General features: G+C 35.9%; 3 protein-coding genes across 3 annotated transcripts; 2 read left to right on the top strand and 1 right to left on the bottom strand.

Moving 5' to 3' along the window:
* Positions 1-330: 330 nt before the first annotated feature.
* Positions 331-1,134, top strand: LOC18037977. Its single transcript, XM_006429723.2, has 2 exons — positions 331-825; positions 964-1,134. The coding sequence occupies exons 1-2, from the start codon at positions 409-411 to the stop codon at positions 1,075-1,077; spliced, it is 531 nt and encodes a 176-aa protein (XP_006429786.1). The 5' UTR covers positions 331-408; the 3' UTR covers positions 1,078-1,134.
* A 164-nt stretch (positions 1,135-1,298) lies between these two features.
* Positions 1,299-3,673, bottom strand: LOC18037895 (anthocyanidin 3-O-glucosyltransferase 2). Its single transcript, XM_024181860.1, has 2 exons — positions 3,338-3,673; positions 1,299-2,792 (listed from the first exon to the last, which is right to left on the bottom strand). Exons 1-2 carry the CDS (start codon positions 3,557-3,559, stop codon positions 1,554-1,556), a joined length of 1,461 nt encoding a protein of 486 aa, XP_024037628.1. The 5' UTR covers positions 3,560-3,673; the 3' UTR covers positions 1,299-1,553.
* Positions 3,674-5,427: 1,754 nt separating this feature from the next.
* LOC18037894 (pentatricopeptide repeat-containing protein At3g22150, chloroplastic) lies at positions 5,428-10,593 on the top strand. Its single transcript, XM_006429721.2, has 3 exons — positions 5,428-8,491; positions 9,398-9,645; positions 10,069-10,593. Exon 1 carries the CDS (start codon positions 5,623-5,625, stop codon positions 8,122-8,124), a length of 2,502 nt encoding a protein of 833 aa, XP_006429784.1. The 5' UTR covers positions 5,428-5,622; the 3' UTR covers positions 8,125-8,491; positions 9,398-9,645; positions 10,069-10,593.
* The last annotated feature ends 1,547 nt before the right edge of the window (positions 10,594-12,140 follow it).

Raw genomic sequence — 12,140 nt, 5'->3', positions numbered from 1 at the left:
AAGAATGAATTAGATTTTATAGTTTAGAAAATAAATATATTTTATAATAGATATTTTTTAAGTATCATATTCACTTCTCGTTCACATCTTTTTCTATTCAGATATAAATATCTAAAGAGTATAAATTAGTTAAAAAAAATTTAAAAAATATCTTAAATTAATAAAATTTCATACTTCATAAGTTTTATAAATTTTAGAAAAATAAAAGGCATTGAGGGTATAATTGTAAATCTAGCAATTCGGAAGAAGTCTTTTTTTTCAGAATGTTTTAAACTCGTTGCAACGGTCACTTATTTTTTGTCTTCTTCGACCTCCTGTCTCTCAGTTTGCTGCTTAAAGAACCGTGGAAAAAGAAAGCCATAAAAACAGAAAAAACAGAAAGTGAAAGAGCACAACTCAACGTTACGAATGAAAAGGAATTACGGAGACGAAGAAGAAGAAGAAGAAGAAAGGGAATTGCTCATCAACTTGAAAGTGGTCGAGTATTTGCTGCCAGTGATGTCGAAAGAGCTCCTCTGCAAGTTTCCCGACAACTCTGCCTTCGATTTCGACTACTCTCAAAGCTCAATTTGGTCTCCTTTGATTCCTCGCACTTACAGTCCCATGGATTTGGATCATTTCTTCACTCCAAGAAAGCTCTCAAATGATTTTGACTTTGACAAGCAAGGCATCATCAAGAAAAGTGCCCACAAGAAGAAGATGATCGCATCCCCTGCTTTCAAATTTAACCCTTTCAAGAAGACAAAGATGAAGAACAAGAGAATCAGAGCCTCCGAATTTTCTGCAACTCCTGTTAATACTTCTTGCTTGCCCATCTCCACTAAGGTACATTTCTTCTTAATCTCTTTACAAGGATTTTACCAGTTTAATCAATCATTAAAGAAATGAATCCAAAATCTGCTTGCGTTGATGGGATTTATTTGTTTATTTATTGTACTTACGGAAACATAAAATGTGATGCAGGGATGGGCGAAGATGCTGAAGGCTGCGTCCAAGCATTTCAAGAAAAAGAAGAAAGACGCGGGGATGCAAGCGAAGCTCTCCAACTGTTTGATGGAAGCAAGCAAAAACAATTGAAGAAGATTGATACTGCTTCTGTAATTTATTTTTATTTTATTTTATTTTAATTTAATTTAATGAAGAAAAAAATTTGGGTGTTGTACTTTCTTACACTTTTGTATCAAGTATCAACTACTGTTATTTATATGTTGTGCTGGGCAAAAGTGCTTGCTTGAGTTTCTATTATTACCTAAAAATGCATTTATTTTTACATTTGTTAATAGTTTTGGACCAAAATGGATGAGATTGGTTGACATTAATAATCAAAATACTTTTTACTCGAGCTTCACAATGTTAAGTTGTACAGTAACCTCCACCAAATTATGACAAACAGAAAGTAATTTTTCTGTTAATTGCTACAACAAAACCCCATGTCCTAACAACGATTCATTTATATCCATTACAACATATTTAATTGTAAATTTCTCTTTTAGGACAACACACCACCTCGACAATTTAAGATTACTAAGATGATTAATCCAATGCTCTCGTCTTCATGACACGCTTCCGAATAAATCCTCAATCAACCGTCCCGTCGCAGCATACGAAGATCCACCGTCCCTCAAAGCCAATCTAGCCTTCTCACTAACCTCCTTAACCCTCTTCCTCACTTCACTATCTCCGTCCATCACACATCCAACGGCTCTCGCTAACTCATCCGCCAACACGTGATTTTCGGTACCCCTCCTGTAATCCAATCTCAGCTCCACCGCCAGCCCCAAATCCCTCACCATCTGGAAGGCATTAATCTGCTGCTCAGCGTATATCGGCCACGTCACTATCGGCACTCCGAACCACACGCTCTCCAAGATCGAATTCCACCCGCAATGCGATACGAACCCTCCAATCGCACTGTGGGCCAGTACTTCCTTCTGTGGGGCCCACCCACATATCATTCCCCTGCCCTTTGATCTCTCTTGAAATCCACGTGGCAGTATATCCTCCACACACGTGTATTCACCGGGCATTTCGGGTCTATCCTTCGGCGGGGGTTTCCTCAGGGACCACAGGAATCTAACACCGCTTTTCTCCAGCCCACTCGCAATCTCTTGTATCTGTTCCTCGCCGAAACTCCCCATGCTACCAAAGCACAAGAAAACAACTGACGACGCTGGCTGATCATCGAGCCATCTGATGATCTCATCGCCCTGGGTCCCACCCCCACCTGGCCGAGCATGAATATCACCGTGAAGATCGATCATCGGTCCCACACTGTAAACCGGCGGTACACCATCACACTTCATCAAATACTCAACGGCATGGGATTCCAGCTCTTCGAACGTATTTACAATTATACCCTTCGTCTCCTTGAATCTTCTTCCGAAATTCTCGAAGGCGCTGAACCCTCCATGCTTGTTGAAACAGAGAGAAGGCAGAACCCGGTACGGTACCGGATTAGCATAAGTAAAAATATCGGCTGAGTCAGTTTCCGATTCTTCAAATTCTTCACCACCCCGAGTCGGAAGATGCAGGACGAAACCCAAAAAAGCCGCACCTGACGTGAAGAACACGTAAGAAGGAACCCCAAGCTCGTTCGCAGTATCAATCATGCTCGAGCAAAAAAAATCGAGCACCAGTCCCGCGATTTTTACGTTGTTGTTCAAGACATGCTCGATAATAGCTTCTTTAATACAATCTTTATGGCTGTCCACATACTCTGTGATGAACTTTTCAGGGGACTTGAAGTAGTCCCGCGGAGGTGGGTCCATCTTCGGGACACCAATGAACCGTATGTTAGATTTATTTCTCACATTATGTGGACTGACATAAATCATTCTAATTGTTTTCTATATTTTACCGAATTAATACGTGACTATTGTCAAATATTATGGAGCAATTTTGACATACCCTGTACAGTAGTATATTATGGACAAGTATATCCTTAATTGTGTTATTTTCGCCCATAATGGGATGGGCAATTTTGTACTAACACATGAGGGGTCCCTGCGCTCAACCACTGTATTTAAGTAACTTCAGCCCATTGGAAGTTAACTGTTCAAGAAATCTGTGGCATGAGTGCAGTGCATCTCTCTCTCTCCCGTTTGTCTTCCGTGTGTGTGTACAGTGAAGTTTGAAGCAAGCCGATCCTTGAACTGAGGCAAGAGAAAGGAATTCGGAAGCTAGACAAAAGTAGCAGCAACTTTGTTGAAGCTCCATAACAAGCTGCAAGTTCGGATTCATGGGAGATCGTGGTAAATTTCGGAATTACTTAAAATATGTGTTTATTTGGAAATGCACGATTAAAGGCATAACGTTTGTTTTTGTTTCATCACCGTATGCTTACATCGGCGGTGGCGCCGGCGCCGGCGAGTGATTTGATGTGAGCATCGTTGTCGGAGGTGTGTTCTTGCATGACAAGAACGGTAATGGAGAAGCTATTGTTGCTGCCTGCGGCATTATCACGGTCCAGTAATAATAAGCGCTTTGCGAACACGATTAAGGACACGAGATGGCCTACACTTGGTGAAGGAATGAACACCAACTCGGCTTTCTCCTTCATGATTGACGACTGATGATTCGTTTTTGTTAATTGTGATGTTTGCAGTGTCGTTTAAATTTCTTATACGGAGGAGTTGTCGTCGTTAATTTCTTTGAACGACACAACTATTTGTGGTTTGTGCGAATGGTAATTCAAGCTGCTAGTATATATATATATATATATATATATATATATTCATCACATGTTTGATGTGGCCTTAATTTTATAGTTGATTGGATGATAATAATTGACCATATATGTAGTTCTTACATTTGTTGATTGTGATCTTTAATTTTATATTTGATGGTGATGAGAATAATATCAGGATGTAATCCTTCTTTTGTCTTTATCTTTAGCAATCCGACAATCCCTATTGTTTGTTTTAAATTAAAAAATAAAATAAAAAATAAAGACGTCCATTTTTGACACACAAGTGCTGTTTATTAATTTTACTGATTAAATTAACAGCGGGGATAGCGGGGCTACATCCCTTTTATTATTATTTTTTAATTGATTATTATGCCTTCCTTACATTACACCTTTTATTATTAGTTTACTTTTAAATTGTTGCATTTTTTTTTTAGGCTTATTACAGTTCGAGGAGTTTAATGGCTGTTTGGTACTGTTGTGAGATAATAATGATTTAAAAGCTACAAATATAAATAGTTTAATAAATACTTAAGATTGTAGTTTTTAAATTGAAATGATTTTATTTCATAATTGATTGAAAAAAAATTATAATATTTTATTTATTTTATTAAAAAAAATACTATTCACAGGTTGTATTTACTAAATACAATCAACTTTTGCTCCACGACCACAAAGCCCAGCGACTCTTTTTATCTTATTCTCCCGCTACATTTTATCATACCTACCAAAACTAATTATTGATCACACGTTCTGACTAGCATCGAATTATATCTGAATTTTTCACGTTGGTATTTTTGTTAACATGTTTCTAGAATTGCACTTGGTTGGTTTGCAATCAGCTTTATCCACCTATCCACCAAAATTCAAATATTATGTTAAGTGGAGAATTAAAAAAAAAATGATAGAGGCTTTGAATTATTCATCAATGGCCATTTGTTGTGTTAAGGCAGCCATATGTCATTGGAAGAGTATTTTACACAACAAATCTGTACGGAAATTAAAAAATTTTAGTACAAAAGCTGTTAAGTAAGCTTATCGAACTTTTCAAACTAGTTAAGTAAAGATACTTGCAAAAATTATAGAGAGAAGAGAGAGTAATATAATTAAAGCGAAAGTTTATAACTCGAAGGAATATATACAAAAGAGTTTGAGAGCTTTACAAGTATGCTTGAATTACTTATTGTATTGTGTGTCCAAAATGGCAAGTGTCATACCCTATTTATAGGAGAAACTTGCCTATTCTAAAAAATTCTACACAATTTGTACAATTTGCTATAAAAATTTAGATATTTTTAAATATATACAAGTGTCGAAGATTCTAAATATGTACAAGTGATTAGATGTGTTAGAGTGTGCTAAAAAATTCTAAAATTTGGCCAAGTTGCACACCTTGGCTTAGATTTGGGCTCTTGGACCCAGAATCTTAAATTCTCGAACTGAAATTTTAGACAGCCCGTCACACATAGGCGCTTATGCAGTTTTGCCCTTATTCAAATAATTTGGGTATTGTAGGAAACTAGTATTAGAAACTAATAAACTCAACCTTAATGGGTAGAATAATTCTCCCAAAAATTAGGGTGTACTAACCTCAAAGACAAAGTTAAATGATTAATAATTTTAGTTAGTTGACTAAATTTCAAATTCAACTACGAAGTCATCAGTAAATTAATGCCCATTAGAAAATGTATAAAATTACTAGTTTTTGTGCCCGATTGTGCTCGAGTTGTTGAGTCGTGCACTTGTGCTTGATCGTCATCTTTGATTGGGCAATTCCGAAACGAAATTTCAATAAGCAAATGCTGACATGCACATCCCACGTAAGCCTTATAAAAAAGATAACGGAAAATCGGAGCCTCTTGAGTAAACCAACCACACAACATCACATCTCAAACTAAACAGTTGTCGGAGGAAAAGCACAAAGCCAAAGCTCATCCATGGCCTCCTCCTCTGTGCCTCTTCCTCTTCCACCACCTCAACCAACCGCCACTCCTCCTCCTCCTCAGCTTCCGCAAATCCACTCACTCTCCCCGCCAATCCCAAAACTCAAAACCCCCACAATTCGCTCCCGCTTAAGCAAAATTTGCCAAGAAGGCCGTCCCCATTTAGCCCGCCAATTGTTCGACTCAATTACCCGCCCAACAACCGTCATTTGGAACACCATCATTATCGGGTTCGTCTGCAATAACTTGCCCTATGAAGCCATTTTGTTGTATTCCCAGATGAAAAAATCATCTCCTTACACCAGTTGTGATAACTATACTTACTCTTCTGTTCTTAAGGCTTGCGCCGAGACCCGTAACCTTAGGATCGGTAAAGCTGTGCATTGTCATTTTATTAGGTGTTTCTCGAATCCTAGTAGGTTTGTGTATAACTCTTTGTTGAATATGTACTCTACTTGTTTGAGTTCTTTGGATGCTGAAATGGTTGGTCTTAAATACGTTGAGGTTGATTATTCGAAATATGATTTAGTTTGTAAAGTTTTTGATACAATGCGAAGGAGGAATGTTGTTGCGTGGAATACAATTGTTTCGTGGTATGTAAAAACTGAGAGATATGTTGAGGCAGTTAGGCAATTTAGGATGATGTTGAGAATGGGAATTAGACCAAGTACCATTAGTTTCGTTAACGTTTTCCCTGCTTTTTCAAGTTTAGGCGATTACAAGAGTGCTGATGTTGTTTATGGGTTGCTTGTTAAGCTTGGAAGTGAATATGTGAATGATTTGTTTGTGGCTAGTTCAGCGATATTCATGTATGCTGAGCTTGGTTGTTTTGATTTTGCGAGGAAGATTTTTGATATTTGTTTGGAGAGGAATACAGAGGTTTGGAACACTATGATTGGTGGATATGTTCAGAATAATCGTCCTGTTGAAGCTATTGAGCTTTTCATTCAGGCGTTGGAGTTAGACGAGATTGTTTTTGATGATGTGACTTTCCTGTCAGCTTTAAGTGCAGTTTCACACTTGCAGGAATTAGACTTGGGTCAACAGCTGCATGCATATATAATTAAGAATTTTGTGGCATTGCCGGTTATTGTTCTTAATGCCGTGATTGTCATGTATTCAAGGTGCAACAGTATCCATACATCATTTAAAGTTTTTGAGAAGATGCAGGAAAGAGATGTTGTTTCTTGGAATACTATGATTTCCGCTTTTGTGCAGAATGGACTGGATGATGAAGGGTTAATGCTTGTGTATGAGATGCAGAAACAAGGATTTATGATTGATTCTGTGACTGTAACTGCTTTGCTTTCAGCAGCATCAAACCTTCGAAATCAGGATGTTGGAAAGCAGACACATGCTTTTCTTCTTAGGCATGGCATTCATTTTGAAGGAATGGAAAGTTATCTTATAGACATGTATGCAAAATCTGGCTTGATTAAGACTGCACGACAAATTTTTGAGAAAAACGATTCTGGAGACAGAGATCAAGCCACTTGGAATGCTATGATTGCAGGGTACACCCAAAATGGACTGCTTGAGGAAGCTTTTGTGGCTTTTAGACAGATGCTTGAGCATAATGTAACTCCCAATGTTGTGACTATAGCATCAGTTCTCCCAGCTTGTAATCCCATGGGAAATATAGAGTTCGGGAAACAACTCCATGGATTCTCTATTTGCTATTTGTTGGACCAAAATGTCTTTGTGGGTACTTCCCTTATTGACATGTATTCCAAGTCAGGGGTAATTAATTATGCTGCAAATGTGTTTGCTAAAATCCCTGAGAAAAATTCTGTTACATATACCACAATGATATTGGGTTATGGCCAACATGGGATGAGCGAGAGAGCTCTCTCTTTGTTTCGCTCAATGAAAGGATGTGGAATTGAACCTGATGCCATTACCTTTGTTGCGGTATTGTCAGCCTGCAGTTATGCTGGTTTAGTTGATGAAGGTCTTCAAATATTTGACCTGATGCAGCAAGAATACAAGATTCAGCCTTCAACTGAGCACTACTGTTGTGTTGCAGATATGTTGGGGAGGGTTGGGAAAGTGGTTGAAGCCTATGAGTTTGTTAAAGAACTTGGTGAAGAAGGAAATGTGTTGGAAATTTGGGGTTCACTTCTTGGATCCTGCAGACTTCATGGTCATTCTGAATTAGCAGAAGTTGTCGCCAAGAAGTTGCTTGAAATGGATATAAGAAACAGTATGCCAGGCTATCATGTTCTGCTCTCCAATATCTATGCAGAAGAAGGTAACTGGGAAAATGTGGATAAAGTAAGGAAAGAGATGAGAGAGGGGGGGTTGAGGAAAGAGGTAGGATGTTCTTGGATTGATGTTGGAGGTTATGTGAACCGTTTTGCTTCTAAGGATCAAGAGCATCCTCAGAGCCATGAGATATATGAAATGTTGGAAAGATTAGCGATGGAAATGAGAAATGCTGGCAATAAGACCATTCAAAACTCCAATGTAGATGCCACCTCTACGTTTGATGAATGAAAGGGAATGTTTCTTATATATTTTAAAAATTGGAGATTAGAAAACCGTGTTTGGAAAACTGAAGACAGGCATCTGCAGCAAATTGATAGGCTGCGAGATGGATAGTAGCTGTCGTTGTGCTTGCTGTGTATACAAGTGTGAGTGCTAGCTCTAACTGTGGGACTGTTTGTTCAAACTGACCATTTGGATTAATTGTGAAATTCCTGGCACATTTTTTTGAAGCAGATCAGTAGTTTTCATGAAGCAGCTCACCGTATGTCCTGCTTTAGTCTGTTGACATGGTCTTTAATGACCGAGCTAAGCAATGGAGACTGAGCCTGAGTCGGTTGGGTAAGCAACTCCGAAAGGGTTTTATCATCTTTTTCAGGTCAGTACCACTTGTGCATATTCCATTTGCACGATCGCTTTAAGGTTAGAGTTTCAGTTCAAATCATGTGATCTTATGTTTTCGCACTATTGCTATTGGGGCCAGTGGTGCTGCATTTTAAATCTTGCATTTGAGTATGTATATTTGTTACTTGGTATTGAATTCCGCCGCTCGGTATTTCTGGTGAGAACTCTGAATATAAGAAATTGTAAAGATGGGTTTGAAATTCCATTTCACAACTTCCAGTATGCCTTTGTACTGAACCTGACTATAAGTGCTTGAATTGAGGCTAATATAAGCTGTAGGACAACTCTCTTAAATATCAAGTTATTTTGAAGTTTGTTATACTTTATTCTTAGAAGTTGCTTGAATCATTTTGGATATCTTTTTATCTCAGAATATTTGGTAATTTGTGAAGAATTTGTACCTACATAAAGATACATTAATTGAAATGAAGTTTTAATGAAACTGGGTGATCACTAGGAATGAAGATTAAATAGAAGGAAAGAAGAAGCAAATTTAAAAGCCAATAAAAGATACTCTCGTGATCATTATTATTATTATTGAAATGTATTCTCTTAATTATTTAATGTTCACTGAACAAACATTATAAATGATTAATGTTCACTAAAACAAGCATTATAAATGGCTGATTTGGTTTTCTTTTCCCATTTTCTCTGTCTATTATTTGTCCTCCTATTTAATTTTCAAAATATCCTGCCGTCTTGCTCCTGTTTATGCTCTCCAGTTTCAAGTGACTGAAAAATTACTCGCAGGGTCAAAATAATTGTTTCATTACAATTTTTGAAGAATTCAAGCATTCTTTTTCTTCTTTTTTTTTTTAATTTTTAAATCTGAGAATTTGAGTTAGAATTGTAACAGAACCAAATGTTTTATGAATTGCAGAACGTGAGAAGAGCATGTTCATCCTACAGCACTCTATAACCGAGATAAATCTGGGGACATAATCTAGGAGTTGCAAAACCTAGCAGGGATGATGAAGTATTCCATCCACTGCCCCTTTTGCCAATGTGTTCCAGTATGCCTCCGTACTGAATCATGTAATCCACTCCTAGAGATTGAAGGGGATATTTTTTTGCTGGAACTTCTTTCAGGCATTCTACCAAATAGTCTTCTTCAATCAGATTTAAAAGGTAACTAACATTCTCCATTCTCTTTCCCCCTTACTCTTGTCGGAATTCGCTTGCTCTACATGTCATGGGCAATTTAATTCCTTGTAGCGCAATCTTTTCCTAGTCTTTTTCTTTTTTTCTTTTTTCTTTTCCTTCCAAATCTATGAAATAATGGGAAAAGATTTATCATTAATATTGCATGTTCCATTTTGCTGATAAAAATGTACTAATAAGATGCTAGAGAGTACAGTTTAATCAATTATTTCTAATACTCGCTCTTACCTAAGTACCTAGTCAGATTCCGTTGGATCTGATTTTAGTCAAATTATTGCGCGTCTTCAATATCCAACACACTTATCTGTATTATGGAGGCATATTTTTAGTGTGTTTATTATTATTTTTTTATTTAAATACATGATAACTTCATAAATTTTTACTTTCTAGACTAAGGCAGACGTGTCATGAGTAATTGGATTCGAGAGCAGCTGCTCCCATTACAATATCCCGATCTCCAACGATTCAATGATCAAATTAAAGTAGCCTCTGTTTCATCCTGTAAGATGGCACATCAAAGTTATATAAGGTCTTGGTATTACAATGATGAGGGAGAAAGCAAAGCAGGTAGCGAGCAAAGGGATAGAGGGGAGAAGCTGTCCAAGCCGTACAGGGAGAGTGATCGATCAAGTTCAATTATGAATCTCCCGTAATCTGAACTATTGCCTGAACGAGTACAGATCTGTTATCACAAATTCTGACCACACACGGATACACACGTGGCACAAAGTTACTATTTATCACCTGGATTTATTCTTTTTCGTAGATAGTTTGGCTTCTCTTTTAATGAACAGAATGGCGTCTTCTTCTTCGAAAGCCACGACAACACATTTAATAATGTGTTTTCATTCATGCTTCACAATCAATCAGTTCTCTTCGGAGCCATATGTTGAGAATGTCAAATAAAACGGCATTGAAGAAAGTTTTTAAAGACATAATTCGTATTTATCAAAAGCATAATCCTCACTTGTCAAAGCCACGATCTCGCCTAATGAATCGACATATTTTCTTCCATAATCATGTATGTAATCTTTAAAAAAAATATAGCCTCTGCATCTCTCAGTGTATAATGTTTGATTTAAGAAATGAAAATAAGTTTCTTCAATATACGCCAAAATTAGAACCACGAAGCAAGCTTGAAATATTAAAATCATTTAATGCAATAATATAAGTCTTATTTATATTTTTAATTGTAAATATCTGTGTAATGATTTATAATTATAATAGTTATAAATAATTGTATAATATAATAATCTGACGTAATCAGTATTTAAAAAAAATATATTGAAAGCATTGATTTTATATTCAATTTCAAAATACTTGCGTATCCCAGGACAATAGCAATGATGCCTCATTTAGTTGTCTCCACTAGTCCACTTATAAAGATATAATTAAAGATATAATTCAAATTCACAAACACACATTTGTATCACCCAGTAATTCATTAGTAATTTATTTGGCTCACCTATAGCTCGTCTGTTATTGAATGATGCTTGTAGTTTCTCTTGCTATGGATTTAAATTAATATTTGGTTTTGCTGTTTTAGCTTCATCATCTCAATGATTTTGATTTGTTGTTTAAGCTTGAAGGACATTTTGAAGTGGTAAGGCTCGCTACATCCCTTTCAATAGGTGTTATAGATTTATTTTAGTAAGATTTCTCGCTTCTTTTAGGTTATTTTTTAAAAAAATGCTAAAAATATGCTGGCTACTTATTTGCATGCGACTTTTGTTTAATTTAAAGAGGCATTTGCTATTTGTAATCGTTTGTGATACAAAGAAAAAAATAAATTAATAAAAAAAGTTTAATTTAAAGAGGCATTTGCTATTCGTAATCGTTTGTGATATAAATAAAAAAATAAATTAATAAACAAATTCTCAACCATCATGTCGCATGTACTTTTGTTTAATTTAAAGTACTAGGAAATATAATCGCGCTTCGCGCGGCTTTGAAAAAAAAATTAGTATTATTATTTTTTCTTACTTTGCACTTGATGAAACTGATAAAAAATATGAATTGATTTTTTTAAAAAAAAAATGAGGCAACCTTATAAAACTAATGTTATTTATGAAAGTTAATTATTTTTTTATTAACTTTAAAAATATATATTAATGTGTATAGTGTAAGTGTAAGTGTACAGACCTTATATCTTTTTATAGTTGTTGATAAATTTCAAATTATATTCAACTTGCTAATCTGTTAGAACTTTTATATCTCTTCTTTTCCAACCAGATCCAATGATCTCAATATCACCCACACCACATAAACTTCCGACAACATCTATAATATTATGGAAAAATAACATAAACATGTTAAAACATAAGGATCAATAATTTATAATATACACTTAAGGATTAACAAACATTAATGATTAAAAAAAGTCTAAGAGGATTGTGTTATCATTCACACATACATCAATCAAATTCGGAAATATGAATTAGAATCCATTGATCGGAATCTTA

The sequence above is a fragment of the Citrus clementina genome, unplaced genomic scaffold (genome assembly GCF_000493195.1).
Source record: "Citrus clementina cultivar Clemenules unplaced genomic scaffold, Citrus_clementina_v1.0 scaffold_6, whole genome shotgun sequence".
NCBI classification, from domain to species: domain Eukaryota; kingdom Viridiplantae; phylum Streptophyta; class Magnoliopsida; order Sapindales; family Rutaceae; genus Citrus; species Citrus x clementina.
This window is presented reverse-complemented; position numbering and strand designations above follow the sequence as displayed.